The sequence below is a fragment of the Branchiostoma floridae genome, chromosome 16, assembly GCF_000003815.2.
Source record: "Branchiostoma floridae strain S238N-H82 chromosome 16, Bfl_VNyyK, whole genome shotgun sequence".
Lineage (NCBI taxonomy): Eukaryota > Metazoa > Chordata > Leptocardii > Amphioxiformes > Branchiostomatidae > Branchiostoma > Branchiostoma floridae.
The window spans coordinates 7671164-7694139 of record NC_049994.1 but is presented as its reverse complement, the minus strand read 5'-3'; the positions used below and the strand labels follow the sequence as shown (position 1 = coordinate 7694139).

The window sequence follows — 22976 nt, the reverse complement described above, 5'->3', positions numbered from 1 at the left end:
ATCTGTAGCTGTCTCAGATCATCAGACATGTTCTCCTCCAACTATTACAGTCCCAGGTCATCAGGCACATGCTCTTCTAGCTCGGCTGACCCATGTCACCTGGCGTATTCTCTTCCAAATGTAGCTGTCCAATGTCATCAGGCACATTCTCCTCAATCTGTAGCTGTCCCATGTCATCAGGCAAACTACCTTCCAACCGAAGTTGCCCAAGGTCACCTTGAATGGCGCTTGGCATGTCGATGTGAGCATGATCACCTGCCCTAAAGAACAAGTTTCCACCTCCATACACGATCGTCTGTTGGACCGTGGTGTTTCCAGCAGCTCCTTGTTCCTCCTCATTGTCTCTTCCGCCATACAGCAGGTCATCGACGTCTTCTGAGAAGCCAAGGATGTCGTGATAGACGATGCCGTCCTCGGCCTTGTTGATCTGATCCATGCTGTAGGAGTAGACTTCTTCTCTGTGTTCCTTCAGTGCACGAGCGCTGAGCACCCTCTCCTCTGTAGTGGTACCTGGGCTGCACTCGTCGAGCACGTTGTTGATGATGTTCTCTATCAGCTCGAGCATCTGTCGGCAGCTCGGCTTGTCGGCCTGCTCGCTCCGCACACAGATGTTGACCGCACGGCCGTCTGGGGACAGCTTGATGAGACTTTCCACGTTACAGTCGAAACACTTGGCTCCGTCTCTCCACAGCAGCGGGCGATTCTTCAGCTGCCTCATCAGGCGGGTCTGCACACGGGGAAAGAACCCGGAGGAGAACATGTCGGTGGTGTCGGCACACTGGACTTGCTTGCCGAAGTACACGGTCTTGGCGGGGTCTGCGGTCGGCTGCCACTTCTCTGGAGGCATGGTCTGTGTCAGCAGCCCGGGGATGATGAACTCCTGTCCGTCAAAGGTGTGACAGAGTTGGAACTCTTGCAGCAGGGTGATGAGGAGGTCGACATCGGCGATATCTTCGAACACTTCCTGGATGTCCTCTTTAGTGACGATATCGTCTCTTGTTCTCAAATGGACTGGGAAGTTTTCTGGTGCCATCACCTTGCCAAAGACATCCGTGCAGAGCCAGTTTGGCTCCAGGACAATGATGGGGTCAGCGTTCGGTGGGGGGACGAATAAGATCTAAAAAAAATAGACAAAGAGATACTTGGGTTACAAGTGTAATGAACCAAACTTAGAGTACGATTGTAACTTTGACGTGTTTGATAGTGCTCGTGACATCGATTAGCCGGTCAATTACCACGAAAGTCATGGTTTCATACGATAAATGCTAATTTATATGGGAACATTGGAGAGAGAAAATGGAAAATGGAATGACAGCTGATCATTTCTCACGCTCATAGTATGACGGTTTGTAGGTTGCTGGTCACTTCTTGGTACAAAATAGGGTTTAATAAAGTAAGTCACACAACATTTGACATTTAGATGACCAGGTTAATATTTACCTCTCCCAAATGATCCAGGTATTGTGAAGATGTCTTCAAAAAATCTTCAGCGACAAAGCGGTCGATCTCCTTCGCTGCCTGCACGTACTCCGTCCATCCCATGACAGGACACTTTGGGCTGCACTTTTCCTTGACCCATTTTGGTAGGGACGTCATGATCTTAGCACACAGCGTGGGCATGTCTCTCTGATTCTGCACGATTGAAATAAATAATTCTTGTTAACCATCAAGTAAGCGATTTGATGCGATATTACTTTTGAATGCCAGAGGGCTACGGGAAGAGATAGTTTGAGTTTGGGTGTCGAATTCAGACTTCTAATCTTTGGCTTTGGCAATACATGTTGCACTGCAATGTAAACCGCAAGTCTAAGTCTTTATTTTGCACATTCTTACAATATGTCTAGCCATTTGATAAGCAAATGTTATGCGCATGTTCACCAGCTATCTATATTAGATATTGGACTTCGTATCGAAAACTGTTACAATACAAGACAAAACAGCACAACTCACTTGTAGAAGCTGTTTCTTAAGTTTGGTCAAAAGGTCCTTAAGACGCCTTATGTCAGTTTGACGAGTCCTTCTGCAGTCAAGAAGGAACACTTCGTCTGAGATGTTTAGGCAGTCTTTGAACTCGGCCGTCATCAACTTAAGAATGGAAGATGCCCTTTGGTGTCCTGTAGATGAGTGACATGTAAGTGATATGGAAGGCAAACTGCTGAATGGAAATAGGACCCACAGAACTCAAATTCATACATAATTCAAACACAGTTGTCATAGCAGTAGTCGTTAACGTTTACCTGTGTTAGTCTGGTCCGCGTGGCTGGCCACAAGGATGACGTTAGGCGCACTCTTTGCGTTGCAGGACTTGATGAAACACAACCACCAGCGGACCTGTGCGAGAATGATGAGTAGTAGTCAGATCAAACGTATACGTATCAAAGACAATTCTAGTTTTTATCATAAGTGTAGCAAATGTCATCACCTCTTTCTTCTGCGTTTTAAAGTCGTTCATGATGTTGTACATCACAATGAAGACGGTGTTCTCTGCATCCATGAACATGCTGTGGGTGACCGCGTACTCCGACTGTCCAGCGAAGTCCCACACACTGACCTCCCCCACACCGGGAATGTTGGTTGTTCCCACATTTACACCAGGGGTGGGCTCATGGGGCTGATCGTCTGGAGTCATTCGATCCCGGAAGAAAGCGGCAAAGGGACCCTGGAAGAAATAGAAAATACTAAAATGCCGAGCAGAAACACTGTCGGTGCTATCTGCAGAGGAAAGGTGGAGGTGTCAATAAGATGTATATCTTCACGAAGAAGGCAATTTTCAACTCAATTAAACTGAAACAATAAATGAATGATACTAGTTGAAACTTGCTGTAGTTTCTTTTCATTTGACCAACGTAAAACAACATTGACTTGAAAAATGGGATGCCATTCAAATGATATAGTAAAGAACCAACTTTTTATACAATAATTCTTACAAAAGCAGAACATTGCTTTCGTGCCGACATTATTATCACTTAACATGGAAAATTCAATTCGGGCTATATGTGATGGATAGTTGGTTTTCTAAAAGCGGAACCGTTCAAATTCAAGTGAAATTCCACTTTTCAAGTACAAGATCCTACCGTTTGAAGACTTTCCTTCAGCGTAGATTTGCCAGCTTCCTGTGGTCCACAGATGCACAGTTTAAACCTGTCGACTTTCACCCCACCGGACTGTTCCATCAGTTTGTGGTAGGAAACCTCTGCAGCATGATCCTAGATGAAAAAAACATGAAGTCTTTGTGAAATAGACTTTCGATACTTGCCTCTTTTGAACCTTCTCAGAAGTGTCTCTCTCCTTGTTGGCATTGTTAAACATAACTTCAAAGTTCTCGTCTAAAACCTGATAGCGCCAGTTTCTCAACAGTTACTGACGAAACTACGTGAATGCGGTCTGAAGCGTCTAACAGTTTCTCAAGTTGATAAGTAACGGTTACGTGGCGTATCTTAGTACTTGAATATCTGGAGTTATTTTCTTTTGCACTTCATCTAAAAGATATCACATATCTGATAGGCTTCGATTTATTCATAATCTCGAATAAAATAATTTTATCGTGATGTTAATTAATAAGACATAAAACAATGACTTCTTCTGCATGGTCGGCTTAAGCTGTGAATACCATTAGCACGGCGATTAAGGCTGCAATCTATATAACGTTACATCATACCTATAAAACATTATACTCACCTTCAGGAAGCGTCGGAGGTCTTTGTCACTTGCGACGTCCATTGGTTTTCTACCATCCTGCGTGCGAGAAATACATCGTAGCTTAACACACAGTTTTCGTTTCCATTTTTATATTTTCCCCGAAGGGAGACAACACATAGGTTTATATTGCTGGCGTGTTTTTTCCTTCTTCTATATATTCATTTTTTCTGTATTCATCCAATGAAAAGGGATGACAAACTGAGAGTAATTTAATGCAGTCTAGCTCTCAAGTTGTCTGAATGGCCACAAGCCTAGCTTCACACCTATTTCAGAAGTTAAGGGAAAGCTGTACTTTAAAGAAATTAGCGTCTCCTCTATAGTAATTTCAACTTGACCAGAATTTCAATTGTCACTAGGACATGTTTATAGTTGATACATAGTTACAATTTTCGAAGGCAGTAAAATATCCATATACCGTAATGTGCACAAGCTGAGAAATCAAGACACATTCTACGACTATTAGACATAAATTAATCATGAATTATTTCTAAGTCCTATATCAACAACCTTAAATTGTCCCTTAGTCCTGAGATGATTTGCGGTCCTTACATTGAATACGTCGATGTAGGTTAGACATCCAGGTAATAAGATACGCCAAACATAGTTACTCAAGCAACTATAAGAAATACCCAAAACTCAGGATATGGTTTTCTGTACATGCCTTGTCCGTCGCCTCTACAGACACTCAGTCAAGAACACAGGATTCATAAATTTAGCACCGAATTCTTTTACAGTTGTCGGTAATGAAAACATAGCTTAGTTCTTAGAACGACAAAACAACTGTATATGTTTACCCAAAGAATGTTGTTATTGATAAAGTCTCACGTACTATTTTGTACTCTCCAAGCAGAGGTTAGGCTTGGGCCTCTTTTGCTTTTGTTAGTCGATACAATAAATAAATAGAAAGCCGGATGAAAACGACTTAAACGTCAAAAAACAGCTGGATCCTAACCTCTACTTGGAGAGTAACTGTATTGGGTGTGCTGACATTTTCACTTGTGAAAGCACACCGACTTACATGATATTCGTGATCCAAGACTAAGTGGATCGTGAATGAAACTAACAAGTACGATGAGACATTATCTATATGCCATGTTCTAAACACGCCCGATCTATTTCAAAATCACAGTTGATCATTACGTCAAGATCTGTCATGATTACTTTGATGAAAAGTCCAAATCTCGGCGCATAATTATTTGCACTTACGCAGTCCCTCGCTTCCACGTCAGCGTCATGTTGTAATAGCAGCTTCACTAGCTCAGTGTTCCCGGCTATGCTGGCCAAATGGAGTGCGGTCCTGTTATGCTGAGTGAACAGACGGAGAAACACGTGAGGCTTCCACTGAGAGGAGAGCTCAAACATATCTCTGAGTCAGCAAATTGTAGAGGTAGAAGAAAATATAGACCTGTCGATTGAAGCAGAAAAATCTTTAAAACTCCCACCTAACATCAACCTTTACTACGTGATTTATTTAATTTCGTATACGGAAGGTTAATTGCATGAATAACTTATACTACATAAGATGATGTCATGTCATTAAATGATTTTTGATACTTGAGAGTTTCGTCGTGGTCGCTTCAGTAGATCGGTGCCGTTACTACGTAATCTATGTCATTTCTTATATGGAAAATTGATTGTATGAATAACTTGTACTACATGAAATGATGTCATGTCATACTTTCCTACGTACCGATAGGATTTACAAGTCAACACCAACTTCTTTTCCAGTTGTCAGCGATTGAAACAAGGTTAATGGCTTATTAAAAGCACATTGAAAACATAGTAGAAATCACCCAAACGCTTCATCATAACACGACAAAACTACTCAAAACTGCAGATGTTTTCCCAAGAAACGCTGTTAACGTTATTTATCAAGTCAAACGTACGTACTGTATTGGGTGTGCTGACATATTTACTTGAGAAAGTACACCGACTTACATGATATGCGTGATCCAAGATTAAGAGACTAACTGGATCGTGGATGAAACTTACAAGTCCGATGAGACATTATTTAGATGCAAAGTTCTGAACACAGCATCTCTTTCAAAACCACAGTTTATCATTACTTCACTACTTACCTTCTCCCTCGCCTCCACATCAGCGTTATGTTGTAATGGAAGCTCCACTATCTCAGTGTTCCCGTGTATGCTGGCCAAATGGAGTGCGGTCCCGCCATCCTGAGTGAACAGGGGAGAAACTAATGAGGCTTCCACTGAGACAGGAGCTCAAACATATCTCTGAGTCAGCAAATTGTAGACGTAGAAGAAAATATAGACCTGCCGATTAAAGCAGAAAAATCTTTGAAACTCCCACCTAACATCAACCTGCAGGTCCTCTGACAATTTTAGTAGGAGCATGCTTTTGCTTTTTGATAATAAAAGTTTCGCCGTGGTTATCTCAGTATGTTGGTGACTTAACTACGTCATTTATGCCATTTCTTATATAAAAATTGATTGTATGAATAAATTGTACTATATGAAATGATGTCATGTCATCCTTTCCTGCATGCAGATAGGATTTAGAAGCTAGCACCAAATTCTTTTCCAATTGGCGGCGATGGAAACATGGCTTATCTCTTATCAAAAGCATATTGAAAAACATTTATTTATTTATTTATTTATTAAACTTTACAGAAAAAGTTCTGCAAGGTGTGGGTAACAGGATATACCTTTACATGACCCACACCTCCAGCAACAGTTGAAATCATAACAATGAACAATAGAGAATGGGCAAATAAAAACAAAGAACTTTACATAGAGGTATTCTAACAAAAAACGGCAAGATACGAAACAATACCCAAACGAAACAACAATAAAAGGGATCAGATAAACTAAGGTTAACAAACAAATGAGAATGATGTAACTATAGGTTGACCACACATTTAGATGTGCATCCAATCAGCACTTGGAACAATGGGTCCAAGTGCTTATTAGATGGACATCAAAATGTGTGGCCAAAAGAGAGAAGTAATGATCAATAACGGACTGCTTAAAACGATTTGTTGAGAATGTTGGATTTAGCCGAAGTTTTCTAATTTCAGGTGGTAAGGAGTTCCATATGTAGACGATTCTGTTAAAATAGGAGTACTGAAAGTTTGTAGTGTGACATTTACCAGGGATAAGTTTAGCTTGTGAATGTGCTCTTAAAAGGGGATGTGGGAGATTTAGAAAGTTGTCAATATTAATATCATAAAGTCCTAGTAAGCACTTATATAAAAAAACATAGATCAAGTATTTCTCGTCGGTAGGACAGAGGTAGTAGTGAACAATGTATTAATCTCGTCTTGTAGTCTGCTGTGTAATCATTAAGAATATACTTGGAGGCACGTCTTTGAACTTTTTCGACTGAGGAAATGAGGTTGTGTGTATAGGGTGACCAAACGACAGAGCAGTACTCAAGTCTGCTTCTGACTAAAGTGAGATATAGCATTTTTTTTACATTTACAGGGGCATTGAAACCTACAGATCTTTTTAAAAAGCCGAGAGCTGAATTTGCTCTCGAAGTGATATTATGTACATAAGAATCGAAAGTTAAATTCCACGTAGCTAATACCCCTAAGTCGGTAAATTCAGGAACAGACTCGAGGACCGTGTCATTCATTTTGTACGTAAAAGTAATAGGATTTCTAGATCTGCTTATCCTGAGAATTTTACATTTGTCAGGATTAAAATTCATTTGCCAAGTATTACTCCAATCGTACATGCAATCAATATCTTTCTGGAGTGATACACAATCTAAAACAGTAGATGCATGTTTGTAGCATTTGGAGTCGTCAGCGTAAAGGCCCATTTTGTTGCTTACTACGGATGGAAGATCGTTGATATATAATAAGAAAAGGAGGGGACCTAAAATTGACCCTTGGGGCACTCCCGATACTACTAGGAGCCAATCCGAACATGTACCCTCGACCATTACACGTTGCCTCCTACATGAAAGATAACTATGGAACCAGGAAAGTAAATTAGAATGAATACCATACATTTTGAGCTTATGGACTAACAGCTGGTGAGAAACGCAGTCAAATGCCTTGGAAAAATCCAAATATATAATGTCTACTTGGCCACCTCGATCTAAAATCCCGCCAATTTCATGGTAAATTTCAAGGAGCTGTGTCGATGATGATCTGCCCTTGATGAAACCGTGTTGTAACATATTAATAATCACCCAACTGTTCCGCCATAACATATACAACGACAAAACTACTGCAGATGTCTTCCCAATGACGCTGTTATTGATCAAGTCACACGTACTGTGTTGGGTGTACAGACATTTCACTTGAGAAAATGATATACAGACTTCATGATATTCGTGATCCAAGATCAAGTGGATCGTAGATGAAACTTACTTAAGTATGAATGAGACATTTTTCAAAAGCCTCTTAACACAGCTTCTCTTTCACAGCTTCTTAACACAGCTTCTCTTTCAAAACCACAGTTAATCATTGCATCACGATCTGCCATGACTACTTTGACGACAAGTACAAATCTCGGGACATATTTGTTCGCACTTACGTCGCCCCTCGCCTCCATATCAGCGTCATGTTGTAATAGCAGCTTCACTATCTCAGTGTGTCCGTTAATGCTGGCCACATGGAGTGCGGTCCAGCCAAACTGAGTGAACAGACGGAGAAACACATGAGGCTTCCACTGAGAGGGGAGCTCAAACATATCTCTGAGTCAGCAAATTGTAGGGGTAGAAGAAAACATATATATTTAATTATACTCCTTGTATTTATATTTATTCATATAATTATATACTCCTGTACTAGTTAGATAAGCCTTAAGTTAAATTGTAGAACTATAGTTATGTAGATATGCCATACTTAGTACCTCGTACAATTGTTGTGCTATAAAGTTATGACAACATAGAGCGACAAAACTACTGTGGATGACTTCCAAATGGCGCTGTTGATTTATCAAGTCACACGTACTGTACTAGGTGTGCTGACATGACACTTTTCCTTGAGAAATCACGACTCAAGTATTCGTCATCCGAAGTAAATTGGATCTTGGACGTTACGACGACATTATATAGATGTCACGTTTTAAACACGGCATCTCTTTCAAAACCACAGTTTATCATTACGTCACGATCTTTCATGACTACTTTAACGAAAAGTTTTAATCTCAGGACATAATTATTTGCACTTACGCTGTCCCTCGCCTCCACATCAGCGTTATGTTGTAATAGCAGCTTCACTATCTGAGTGTTCCCGGCTTTGCTGGCCACATGGAGTGCGGTCCCGCCATACTGAGTAAACAGACGGAGAAACACATGAGGCTTCCACTGAGAGGGGAGCTCAAACATATCTCTGAGTCAGCAAATTTTAGAGGTAGAAGAAAATATATACCTGCCGATTTAAATACCAAAATCTTTAAAACTTAAGAAAATAACACCAATTAATTTGCAACCTACAGGGTTACTGGAAGTTTTTCTAGGAACATGCTTTCAACACGATTGAGAGTTTTGCCATCGTCATCTCAATATGTCAGTGCCGTTAAAACGAAACGAATGCCATTTCTTCTATGGGAACTTGATGCTTACAATTGCACTACACTTAATGTCATAGCACCCTTTCCTACGTAGAGACTTATGTGACTAATGGAATCGCATGCATCGATATGATGCATCTATTCAAAGTGGGAACTTGAGAATATCGAAACACTTTGAATGTGTACTCTTATTGGAACTACCGGGCTCGGGCACCTTATAACGCAGGGGGACGTGGAACAGGACTGCCTGATATCATCACTGCAAAAATTCATACCGAGGGCAAATATATGACATTGACTTTATTTGAATTGCACAGGTACAATACAATGTGCACACTAGGCAGCTATATAGCTAGCTGATATTGTGACCACATACATACGTATACAGTACATCAATGAACAAGCGTAAATGCAGTCAAATATCAATGGCAGCAAACTGTGTATGGAGTACGATCTGCACAGCAAAGTGAGATATAAGAAGAGGCGATAGAAACCCCATCCTTCCTAAAACAAAACGCTCATAAACTGCAGTTACCAGAAACCCTGTCAACCTCTGATTGACGTCCACCCCAGCCTGGAGACCCCTCCTCACAGTCTGCACGTCTCCACTCCACACAGCCCTCTCAAACACGTCCTCATCCATGGTAGGTCGTGACTCTCACACCTGTTGTCACAACCTATGAATACATGAACTGCTGACATTTGTGCTCATTTCTTAAATAGTGATTTTAGTCTAATCCTATGATGCATCTGCAATGAGTTAACATGTATCTTTGTACCGTTGTCCGTACCCATTGCTTGTTTTACTGATAACAGTGATGAATGGAGTCTGAAACATACACGAATTTCACTTCGCGTCTTAGGGAACATTGAACATTAATCAGACAAACCATTTTTAAATGGAGACATGTACCTTCGTTACTCCTCTTTGCTGTATATACTGATGCAATTGGACTGTCTCTGGATATAGCTAGATACGTATACGTTCTCCAGTAAATTGTTCAATTTGTATCGGATTCTTGCCATCAGTACAATTATTTAAAGAGACCTTTTTTAAAGCTGGGTAACTCGTCCTAACGTCGTCTTCTCTTGAGACCTTGTAAACTTCGGTGCGACCCAGCATTGGCTTGTAACACACAAAATAGCTGCAGCGCACGTTATTCGTGACCGGAAACAGTTAGCGTGACGTGCAGTTTGATATGAGTTTTAACTAGGCGTTGATTCAGCGTTTAAATAAACTAGATGTTCGACATTTAATATGACTGACGCTTTTGTGAGCATATCTACGCTTCTTGTCATGTAACTAGCCCCTGCGTGGGGTAGCCAATGTAGTGTCGTGGATTCGAGTAGAGACTCCGGAAAACGTTAAACAGTGGTATTTTCGTCTTGCATACAGAAATGCCAAACTACACATTATGACCCATTATGATTCCACCTCTAGCTCTTACAAAAATACTCACCTGCACTTCAGCGCTTTTTGACGAAAAACATGACGACTCATAAATACTAATGTCCAATCAGGTACTACTTTCCCAAAATGGCGGTCCCGTCAACTCAACAAGTTCCGCTTTTTAGTTAATAAGTAACCAACGACAGGGTCAACTGTGGGTAACATGTGTTGGTGCATACCGAAGTTTTAGGCCATCAGGTCTGAGGTAGTTAGTAGAAAACAAATAACGATCGTGGTGAGCGATTCTTTAGTGAAGCTTTCAAATATCATTTTCGGTGATCTATTGTGGAATCATCGTTATTACGGTAGTATTTATGGGTATGATGTCGGAAAACAACAAACCGTATTGTAGCTGTGCGCAGGTTCAAACTGTCACGTTCCAATACCATAGGTCGACCTTTGTAACACGTTTGATAAAACCGGGTTCCAATATTTTGGTTACCGTTTGTGTGTTTGTAGATGACTCGATGAACGCCTGGATGGATTATATATTCTTAACTTTTAAACGTCATGTCGTCAAGATTACAAAGTGTGCGTCACTTTAATCACTTGAATTTAATAGTAAAATCCTTGGCTATAAAGCCATTTGCATGCTAAAAGTTACTTCGTTACTTATCTAGGCTTGAAAACTTTGTGACTTACTACGAAAGTCGAAGACCCGGAAAGCTACATGTACTTTTTACAGTTGTCTTGATTTTAGACGTTATGACGTCACGATAGGGCAATGTGCGTTAATTGTGATGTTTGCATCTGATTCAATACGTGAATGATTGACTTGAGTGATTGTTAAATGCCTTAAAAGAATATTTAGTTACCTTACTACAACGCGTTTAATATCTTGGAGGTACTTCACTTTGAATTTATACAACTCTGTATATTCTTAACTTGCAAACGTTTAATAATGGCGTCAATATTACAAAATGTGCTTTACTTTTAACACTTGAATTTTATAGGAGAAGCCATTGATGGAAAGTACAAAGCCATTTGACTGCTAAAAATTACTCTGTTACGTTTCTATAATGCTTAAAAACTGTAGGACTCTGCCGGAATCTCGATGATCTAAAAATGTACTTCTCAACGTTGTCTTGATTTTAGACACTATGACGTCACAATGACGCAATGTCTGTTGTGATGCTTGTTAGAAGTCCTCTGTTTTTCAAAATTTATTTAGCGACCTTGCTACATGCCGTTTAATGTCTTGGAGGTTCATAATGTTGTACTTACATATTTCATTGTAAAACCCAGGGACAGTGAGTAGAAAGCGATTTGAATCCTAAAATGTACTTAATTACATTTCTTTATGTCGATAATCTGGAAAGTTGTCGATAATCTGAAAACCACTGCTGTCTTGATTTTAGACGTTATGACGTCACGATCACGCAATGTGTGTTAATTTCGATGCTTGAATCCCATTCAGTCATTCAGTGATAGTCGTTTGGATTTCAAAAATTATTTAGCGACCTCGCTACAAGGCGATTAATGTCTTGGAAGTACATCATGTAGTATTTACATACTATGAAGTTGAATGTTCTTAACTTTTAAACGTCCTGGCGTCAAGATTGTAAAGTGTGCGTTACTTTTATTACTCGAATTTGATAGCAAACCAGTGGACGGAAAGTAGAAAGCCATTACTGCTAGAAATCACTTAGTATAATTACTTCTATAAGACTTGAAAACTATGTGACTCTTCCACAATCTCGATGATCTGGAAAGCTTTTTTCCACCATTGTCTCGATTTGAAACGAAATAAATGTGAAAAATTCTCTCGAACTTTGTGTTCGAAACAGTTTTAATTGCAAATTTTATTGTTTAAAAATATACCACTCGCTCCTTACGCCGTATGAAATGTTCCAAATTAAAGCGGTCATTCAAAATGGAGGAAGCAAACCGACATATTGACATGACAAGTTCCTACATCTAGACACATATATTCTTGCAGGAATAAATTATTATCAGTTATGTGACACGGTAAGACAGCACAAGATCTAACACAGGTCAGGAAAGCGCAATAGAACAACATATCACTACGAAAAATATTTGTCTTGTTTTGTCTTGGTTAGTAACATTTTACTTAATTCGTGGACACATGTGCTTGCATGAAGAAATTTCAAGAAGAAATAAGAATGAATAAGAAAAAAAGAAAGAGATCATTCGAAGACCATTTTCTTGTAAATTCTTATAACAAGAGAAATGTCCTTACTTTTCTTAAGCTAAGAAATAATTTCTCAAAAAGACTTTTTCCCCTTAGAATTTTCAAGAAATGTAAGTCAAATATTCTTGGTATTCTAGTATGAAGACTGAAATTCTTGCCATATTTAAGAAAGTGCAAGAATTTTTCTCTACCCCCTCTTGATTTTCTTATAGTAAGAAAAAAACAAGAACATCAAGATATAAAAACAAGTAGTTACTGGAATAAAAGTCTTGAATGTTCTTGTTTAACATCGAGAAACTCTATTCTTGCTTTTTGGGGAATGTTCAAGAAAAAACAAGAATTTTGTTCTTACATTTCCTCAGGTATACTGCTCAGAAAAACAAGAACATTCAAGATTATTTAAGTACAAGATAAAGTGCAAGGAATTACTGGAATAATAATCTTGAATGTTCTTGTCTTTTGTATCCAGAAACTTTGATAAACGCTTTTTTTTTCGTAAGTGAAGAAAGTATTTCTCATTTAACATTAGCCATGTTACCGTTCACGAGTGTTCTAGAAATCTGGAGGTTTTGCATAATCTATCCTAATTCTAGGTAATTAAGAGCGAATGTCTGTAAGGGTCAAACAATGGTGGCACCGGTCAAAAAATAGATTTGGCTCATTTTTTGCACAGTGATAGTACTTGGTACACAACCCCTCAAAATAGCTTTCTTTCTTCTCAGAACCCCTCGTTGCCATGGCAACAGGCCAAAGAAGTTTGGGGGCCATTTTGCCGGATTTGAGCATGTCAAAAACATGAAAATTGGCCAACTTAAGGGCACTATCACTGAACAATGCTTTAACTAAACAACAAAGGCAGAATATGCTGATCAGAGCAATGCCTAAACTTGTATGAAATAGCAGTAAAGTTAATCTCCTGTAAATTCTAAGGCCCTGGGCAGCCTGAATACAATACACTGTTTTCAGGTTGTAAAGAATCTGAAATTTTGCCCAACTTCAAAGCACTGAAAGTCCATAAGTATAAAATATTTTCGCTTGCAATTTACTACAAATAATAACCTACTATAGGGCTATTAGATGAATGCTAGCAAAGTTTGGGTTCTTGTTTTGTTGCTATGCAATCGTCCGTCGAAGTGGGTCAAATTTCATGATTTTGATAATATGTCATTTTATGCTCTCTTTAAACAATTATAAGTCCCATACCAAAGTTGCTCTGCAATTAAAATTCACATGGATTATAAACCAATGTATTGTCTATCAAATACATGTTTGTAAAGTTCGGGTTCTTGTTTCGTTGCTACGTAATTGTCCTTTAAAGTGGGTCATTTTTTATGATTTTGATAAAATACATTATTTTGCATCATCTTCGAACAATCATAACTCACAAGCCAAAATTGTTCTGTAACTAGAATTTACCTGAAATGTAAACCAAGATATTGTTTCTCAAGGTCATGCTTGTAAAGTTGGGTTCTTGTTTTGTTGCTAAGCAATTGTCCGTTAAAGTGGGTCAATTTTCATGATTTTGATGATATATCATTTTGTGCTCTCTTTGAACTGTCATAAGTTGCAAAGTAAATTTGTTCTGAAATTGAAATTAACAAGGAATACAAACGAATATATTGTCTATCAAATGCTTGTTTGGACAGTTCGAGTTCGGGTATTCTAACAGTGAATGTACATGTTCCTGAAAGTAGGTCGTATTCCACTGACTTTTCCACAAATCATGTTCTTGACAACAGTGATACACAGTCTTTGTTTTTATAGAACCGATGTAGCAATGTGCTATCACCATAACAAAACATTTGTAGGGATTATATTCTACACAATGTCATATTTATGTTTAATGTCAGATTAATCCACTCTGAACTTTCAAACATTCTGCTAGTTTTACTGCTAAGCATGATGTATGACTACAGTCTTGAACATGTTTGCATCCCCACAATATGACTCTTGAAGACTTAGCTTATACAATGTATATACATATTTGGAACGAATATCATAAATCTCTGTGCATCTTTCTTTTCACGGTAGCATTTATGTGAAAACATGCGTTTTTCAGTTTCTGCTATTCAATGGACCATACTCGTTTTAAGCAAGGGCAAGAACGAACCTAGTAGGTTGCTCTTGAAGTTTGCCTGAAATGCCAACTCCTGGCGGCGATTGATGTTTGTCTGCTAGTCTGTCTGTGTGGAAATTAGCTTGACAGGCTAACGTCAAAATACGGCAGAGGATGATGAAGGTCAGCATCTTGACCTAACTTTGTTCGAATCTATCAACAGTAAAGATCAAAATGAAGCAACGAATGACGTTTATCTACGTCTTCCTTTTTGGGAGACACAAATAAGCTTGCGATTTGGCAAGGAAATTGAACTTGTACGAACTAACATTCCTAAATCTGATTTGCGATCACCAATAATTGATTGCCTTTGGAAGTCCATATTTGTGGCAAAAATTCAAGAATACCGAAGTTCATGTCCTTGCTGAAAATGAGTGTGTTAGCAGAAGTTGAAAATGCACATGTTTTTCACATTACTGTGAAAGAAAGATGCAGAGAGATTTAAGATATTTGTTCCAATGTAGAAATAAGTCGCCATATTGTGGGGATGCAAACATGTTCAAGACTGTAGTCATACGTCATGCTTAGCTTTAAAACTAGCAGAATGTTTGAAAGTTCAGAGTGGATTAATCTGACATTAAACATAAATATGACATTGTGTAGAATATAATCCCTACAAATGTTTTGTTATGGTGATAGCACATTGCTACATCGGTTCTATAAAAACAAAGACTTTGTATCACTGTTGTCAAGAACATGATTTGTGGAAAAGTCATGTACATTCACTGTTAGAATACCCGAACTCGAACTGTCCAAACAAGCATTTGATAGACAATACATTCGTTTGTATTCCTTGTTAACTTCAATTTCAGAACAAATTTACTTTGCAACTTACGATAGTTCAAAGAGAGCACAAAATGATATATCATCAAAGCCATGAAAATTGACCCACTTTAACGGACAATTGCTTAGCAACAAAACAAGAACCCAAACTTTACAAGCATGACCTTGAGAAACAATATCTTGGTTTACATTTCAGGTAAATTCTAGTTACAGAACAATTTTGGCTTGTGAGTTATGATTGTTCGAAGATGATGCAAAATAATGTATTTTATCAAAATCATAAAAAATGACCCACTTTAAAGGACAATTACGTAGCAACGAAACAAGAACCCGAACTTTACAAACATGTATTTGATAGACAATACATTGGTTTATAATCCATGTGAATTTTAATTGCAGAGCAACTTTGGTATGGGACTTATGATTGTTTAAAGAGAGCACAAAATGACATATTATCAAAATCATGAAATTTGACCCACTTCGACGGACGATTGCATAGCAACAAAACAAGAACCCAAACTTTGCTAGCATTCATCTAATAGCCCTATAGTAGGTTATTATTTGTAGTAAATTGCAAGCGAAAATATTTTATACTTATGGACTTTCAGTGCTTTGAAGTTGGGCAAAATTTCAGATTCTTTACAACCTGAAAACAGTGTATTGTATTCAGGCTGCCCAGGGCCTTAGAATTTACAGGAGATTAACTTTACTGCTATTTCATACAAGTTTAGGCATTGCTCTGATCAGCATATTCTGCCTTTGTTGTTTAGTTAAAGCATTGTTCGGTGATAGTGCCCTTAAGTTGGCCAATTTTCATGTTTTTGACATGCCCAAATCCGGCAAAATGGCCCCCAAACTTCTTTGGCCTGTTGCCATGGCAACGAGGGGTTCTGAGAAGAAAGAAAGCTATTTTGAGGGGTTGTGTACCAAGTACTATCACTGTGCAAAAAATGAGCCAAATCTATTTTTTGACCGGTGCCACCATTGTTTGACCCTTACAGACATTCGCTCTTAAGAACTTGGGTACAAGAGTATGGTCCTTGACTTACTTGACTGAATACTAATAACAAAACAGGAAATTACAGAACAAGCTTTGACTAGCATAAGACTCTTGAATGTTCGTGATTGTTGTTTTTATTCAAAATATCCAATAAAAACTGCTGCACATAAAGAAACTTTTCCATTGACCTTCTTGGCAGACACTGTTTATCATAATCTATGTGTCTATCAAGATGTAAAGAACAATAAGTTGGAACCAGAAAAATATCAGATCAGAGTTTAAGAAGTTAATTCTATATTTTTCTGGTAATAAGACAACAATTTTGCTAAGGATCATGGGAAATTAATCCCATCATCCTTTGCTGCAAATTTCAAATTCTAGACAGTTGCAGCTTGCATGCAAACTGCCTCTCCTGGTTTATTTGTCTGATGTGCACTAGATCTTACAAATACAGGGCACAGATATGGTAGATTTCTGTAGGACACTTTCCTGTATCACCTGGGACCCTGTTTACAATGTGGCCTTGCATTTCTAAGCTCCAAAGTGCAACCAAAGCCGAAGTCAAGCTTGGAACATTTATCTATTCAGGTACGTCAGCCATCTTGGTTTTCAAAGTATTTTAATTTCACATTTTTTTGGTTGCATATGCATGATAAGGCGACCAGTAATTGCAGAATGTAGAAGTGAACACTTGCATGAATTCCTGCAAAACACTAAGACTTAAGTATGATATTTTAAATGAAGGAAAAGTATAGAGATGTTGATGTCCAAAATCCTTATGGGGGAGGGGGGCATTCATCAGGGAATTGTTTGTTCATAAACTGTCTGTGTGTTTTTCTAGGCATGGAAACCAGTTGGACCAAAGAGGATGCCCCCATCTCAACTTTGGAAAAACTTTCAACAAGAACAAGTGACATGTATTATGATTATGATACCATCACCAACAACATTACAGCAGTAATGGTGCTGTTTTAGAAGGACAATAATTAAGTTATTAGTACAAATGTATATGCTCAGTATCAGGAAAATGGATTTTTATAAGCAAGCATCATATATAATCTAAATCTGTTGGTATCTGCAATAATGTTGCAATCTTTAAAATAATGGTTCATGGGGGAAAAAATGCCCCAAAATCTGGTATGAAACTTATTGATGGACATGAGTATTGGAAATATTGGAAATATATTAACAACTATATAAACAGCAACATTGACCAGTTCGTGATACAAGAACCTCAATCTTACTTTAAGAAATGGTTTCTATGTTTGTAGGTGTAAGAAATTCAGTCTTGAACTTAAAGATAGCAAGATGTTGCTAATACAAAAACTTCAATATTAGCACAGCAAAGTAGTACCCTAGTTCACTTAAGGTGTACAAAATTTGGTCTTGGTGTAAGAGTATATTAATCTCAGATGTAAGAGAATATCTTTAGGCAATAAGAAGTGTGCTTTTGATTTAAGAAAGTTACTCTTGTTGTAAGAACAATTAAGAAAATATTTCTAGCAATAAGAAGTGTGCTCTTGATGTAAGAAAGATATTCTTGATATAAGAAATTTAATCTTGGTATAAGAACACCAATCTTGAAAGTAAGAAAATATTTCTGGGAATAAGAATTGTTGTCTTGATGTAAGAAAGTTACTCTTGCCGTAAGAAAGTTAGCCTTGTTATAAGAACACCAATCTTGAAAGTAAGAATATATTACTAGCCAATAAGAATTGTTGTCTTGATGTAAGAAAGTTATTCTTAATATAAAAAAATTAATCTTGGTATAAGAACACCAATCTTGAAAATAAGAAAATATTTCTAGGGAATAAGAATTGTTATCTTGATGTAAGAAAGTTATTCTTGTTATAAGAAATTTAATCTTGGTTTTAAGAATGCCAATCTTGAAAATGAGAAAATGTTTCTAGGCAATTAGAATTGTGCACTTGTAGTAAGAAAGGTATTCTTGTTGTAAGAATAGCAGTCTTGGAAATAAGAAATGTATCTAGGCAATAAAGAATTTTACTCTTGACATGAGAAATTTATTCTTTTGTCTGAGAAAATCAATCTTGGAAGTAGGAAAATATTTCTAGGCAATAAGAAGTGCGCTCTTGAGGTAAGAAATGTATTCTTGGTGTAAGAACACCAATTTTCAAATTAAGAATTTCAATTCTTGGTGTGAGAACACCAATCTTGAAAGTAAGAATTTCAAAATAATTCTAGGCATCAAGAATTGTGCTCTTGAAGTAAGAAAGGCAGTCTTGCTGTAAGAGCACCAATCTTCAAAGTAAGAAAATGTTTCTAGGCAAAAAGACTTTCTGATCTTCATGTGAGAAAAGGATTGTTGAATACAAGGCTTCAAATGACAATATATTAGTAAAAGAATATAGGCACAAGAACATTGATAAAAAAATCTTATTGTAAGACTAACATTCTAGTTAAACTTTATGAGATACCTGTAAGAAATATAGTCTTGCTTCAAGAAAATTCAGTAAGTAAAAAATTGCTTAATTCGTGGACAAATCTGTTTTCTTATAGTCAGGAAAAAAATCTTATATGAAGACAAAAATGTCTCGGTACAAGAAAAAACAAGAAAGAAAGAAAAGGCATTTTTGGTAGCGTATCCTGTGATTTTTACTTCTCTTCAAACAAAATCACACAGAATCCAAGCCTGTCTGTCCACCTGTACACACCTGAGCCCACTTGATTTACCTGGGCACACCTATCTGTTCTCCAGCACATCTGTCTGTCAAGCTTTCCTGATGCCACATGATGTGCGTTATCGTAGGTCTATGGTTTTTAAAGACTCTACTTGTTAACCAATGGGTCAAGAATGGGGTGTAATACTTTCAATACGTTCACCTGTCCATTGTCTTGTAAACGGTCTCCTCCCCAGTATCTGTACGTGGAAGACATGAAATAACGATCTACACACTACATTAGAATAATTTAATTTCTATGTTTTGTTTGCTTGTTAGATTGTGGTTCTTAGTCAAGGAGGTACATATACATTATGTGTCCTTTAGACTGCTATGGGGATTTTATAGTAAACATTTTTATAGATATGCAATACTAACTTCACACATGTCTATAACGTTAACGTTGAATACAACGTGGCAGAAGGCAATGTATATTATGATAAGGATACTGTTGGCTTGTATTGAATCTTGCGTTACATTTCATAAAGGCAAAGTAACAAACTCAGCAAACTTGTATCTGTAGTGGTAAAAATAGCAGATTTGGCAAGCTTGTTGACTTTTGACAGGATAGGAGATCCTCGGGGGAAGGGACACATTAGGAAAACAGTGGATTAAATCTGGCAGAGGTATGTATATGCAGTTGTATATTTAAATAAAAAACTGAAAAAATTCAAGTGCAAAGTTTTATTTTGCATTGATATTGCATTATCAACGACAGGGTCTGGTACGTATCCCTACTTCTGGTACATCTTGCCTAATTCTGCGAGAGGAAATGGTACATGTACAATTTATTTTGTTATTCCTAACATTTAAACTTCTACGTTAACTCTGTGAATATTTACCGGAAGTGGTGCGATCTATGAAACTTGTATCCACCTATGTCAAAGTCAGTGTACAGGGAATAAGGGAGAACAAAAATGCGAATTCTGACATACTCATTCATGATTAGTGTATGTATTTCAAGCCAATTCTGCAAATAGAAAGCTTGCAAACTAAATTCATCAGGTGTTTCTGCTATGACTTGAATAGTGTTAAGCATCTGACAATGTATTAACTAAGCTGGAGGTTCTTCAATTCTTTACTGTAATCCTGGGCACCAAGCAATTCCCATGAAGCAAAACCTAAACACTTATTATTGACAAAACTATTGTCTTCTGCACATTGTTCCTGATACAAACTGATCTTACAAGATGTGTAAGTGGTTCAATTATACTCAATGATATGAAGTACATTTGCAATAGCTCAAGAATGCATTTTCATTGTGTAGACTAGTCCTTTAACTTTCCAACTGGGATTGTACATACAACTTCTTTCTGTTAGGTTCAAATCATTATACCTGCTTCATTATGTTCAAAAGCAACTTTTCCGCTGTAAGCATGAAATATTCGAATCTGATAACCACCGTTTAAGGAATGAATTGATGATGAACATCACATGTTGCTCTTTGGTGCAAAGTGATTGTATATCACAAGTTCAGCAAGTGGACATTTCCAGCAGGAAGAACACATTTTGAAAATAGACTAATGTATTTGAAATGTATTTTGCTGCGAGTTGTCGATGACAAAAATTGTCTACTCAATTGCCACGCTGGTTCGACTGTTTCATTCCAGGGCCAGCCTATCTGAGCTAGCCTCAGACACACTATCCTCTAGCTGCAGTTGTTCAACGGCACCAACGGCACCTTCACACATGTAGATGACCGCACCATCGCCAGCGTTAATGATGGTGTTGTGATGTCCGTACATTTTCGGCTGACGGTGGCGGTTTCCAACAACTCCTTGCTCCTCTTCCTCGTCGTCACTTCCGCCATACAGGAGGTCATCGACGTCTTCTGAGAAGCCAAGGATGTCGTGATGGACGATGCCGTCCTCTGCTTTGGCCTTGTCGATCTGATCCATGCTGTAGGAGTAGACTTCTTTTCTGTGTTCCTTCAGTGTACGAGCGCTGAGCACCCTCTCCTCTGTAGTGGTACCTGGGCTGCACTCGTCAAGCACGTTGTTGATGATGTTCTCTATCTGCTCGAGCATCTGTCGGCAGCTCGGCTTGTCGGCCTGCTCACTTCGCACACAGATGTTGACCGCACGACCGTCTGGGGACAGCTTGATGAGACTTTCCACGTTACAGTCGAAACACTTGGCTCCGTCTCTCCACAGCAGCGGGCGATTCTTCAGCTGCCTCATCATGCGGGTCTGCACACGGGGAAAGAACCCGGAGGAGAACATGTCGGTGGTGTCGGCACACTGGACTTGCTTGCCGAAGTACACGGTCTTGGCGGGGTCTGCGGTCGGCTGCCACTTCTCTGGAGGCATGGTCTGTGTCAGCAGCCCGGGGATGATGAACTCCTGTCCATCAAAGGTGTGGCAGAGTTGGAACTCTTGCAGCAGGGTGATCAGGAGATCGACATCGGCAACATCTTGGAACACTTTCTGGATTTCGTCTTTCTTGACGATATCCTTGACGGTTCTTAGATGCTGGATGGGGAAGTTTTTTGGTGCCATCACTTTGCCGAAGACATCCGTGCAGAGCCAGTTGGGCGCCAGGACAATGATGGGCTCCGTAAGTGAGGAGACAAACAAGATCTGTAACGACAGAGATGTGGTTGTGACAAGTTGCCAAATGATTTATTATGAATATTGATTTGCTTGATGTTTAGTCTGATAGCTACATCCATTCAGTAGAATGTTCCCATTTATGCAGCGTTGATGATATTAGACTGAAGAATTCTTGTTAATTTTGCCTTCCTACTTTTCAAATTACATTCCAAGAGCAGAACATGAGTACTACATGAGTCGGTATGTTATAGATATTTTTACCTCTCCAAGGTGATCCAGATACTGCGAAGACGTCTTGAGGAAATCTTCATCAGCCAGGCTCTCGATTCCCATCATCTCCATCACCGCCGTCTTGTACTCTGCCCATCTCAAGACGGGACACTTCGGGCTGCACTTGTCGTTGGTCCATTTGGGTAGGCACTTGATGATCTCAGCACAGAGCTTCGGTATGGCTCGCTGGTGCTAGAGATTTAGATAGAACGGTACAGTTACAGCTATCGACTAACAAGGCTATTTAGTAACCAGATACTGTGAGTTCGGGGTAGGAAATTAAATCAAATCAAAACACATTATCTTTAATGTTTATGTATAAACATCATCATCTTTAATGTTTATGTATAAGCATCATCCTTAATTTTCAAACGACTCGTGAATCACATACAGGTACTGCACATAGTCTTGTCAGAAAAACAAGCGTGAAATGTTATTCTCTCGAAAGACAATTCTGATGAAATTTCGAAAGGATCAAAGAATATTCCAAGACGATACAACTCACCGCTTGAAGCTGGGTCTTCATTCTTGTCAAAAGTCCTTTAAGACGCCACATGTCAGTTTGACGAGTCTTTCTGCAGTCAAGCAGGAAAACTTCATCTGAGATGGTCAGATGATCCTTGAACTCTGACGTCATCAGCTCAATGATGGAAGATGCTTGTTGATGTCCTGTTGGCAATAAATAAAGCATACATGTAGATCGGCTATTTAGATGGGTTAATATTGAAAGAAAAATTATCCGATATCTTACCTCTCTTATATCTAAGATCTATACGTAAAC

General features: G+C 38.5%; 2 protein-coding genes and 1 long non-coding RNA gene across 3 annotated transcripts in view; 1 reads left to right on the top strand and 2 right to left on the bottom strand.

Annotated features, from left to right (window-relative positions):
- Positions 1-16: 16 nt before the first annotated feature.
- Positions 17-22976, bottom strand: part of LOC118403530 (death-associated protein kinase 1-like) — a 30504-nt gene continuing 7544 nt past the window's right edge. The window contains exons 5-11 of the mRNA XM_035802262.1: positions 3679-3735; positions 3075-3206; positions 2423-2659; positions 2238-2331; positions 1951-2114; positions 1441-1632; positions 17-1117 (exon numbers count right to left, since the gene is read on the bottom strand). Coding sequence (XP_035658155.1) covers positions 77-1117; positions 1441-1632; positions 1951-2114; positions 2238-2331; positions 2423-2659; positions 3075-3206; positions 3679-3735 — 1917 coding nt within the window. The 3' untranslated portion in view covers positions 17-76. The remainder of the gene's footprint in view (positions 1118-1440; positions 1633-1950; positions 2115-2237; positions 2332-2422; positions 2660-3074; positions 3207-3678; positions 3736-22976) is intronic.
- On the top strand, positions 16710-18706 carry LOC118403278. Its single transcript, XR_004829632.1, has 2 exons — positions 16710-17280; positions 17534-18706. It is a non-coding gene; the product is annotated as an uncharacterized LOC118403278 (long non-coding RNA).
- LOC118403277 (death-associated protein kinase 1-like) lies at positions 20712-22312 on the bottom strand. The gene is made up of 2 exons (XM_035801925.1): positions 22187-22312; positions 20712-21952 (listed from the first exon to the last, which is right to left on the bottom strand). Exons 1-2 carry the CDS (start codon positions 22265-22267, stop codon positions 20975-20977), a joined length of 1059 nt encoding a protein of 352 aa, XP_035657818.1. The 5' UTR covers positions 22268-22312; the 3' UTR covers positions 20712-20974.

Excerpts from the sequence above, each read along its gene's own strand:
- LOC118403277 (XM_035801925.1), bottom strand. The coding sequence starts at position 22,267 with ATGGAGATGATGGGAATCGAGAGCCTGGCTGATGAAGATTTCCTCAAG. Across the intron at positions 21,953-22,186 it reads ATCTGGATCACCTTGGAGAG|ATCTTGTTTGTCTCCTCACT; the intron begins GTAAAAATATCT and ends CTGTCGTTACAG.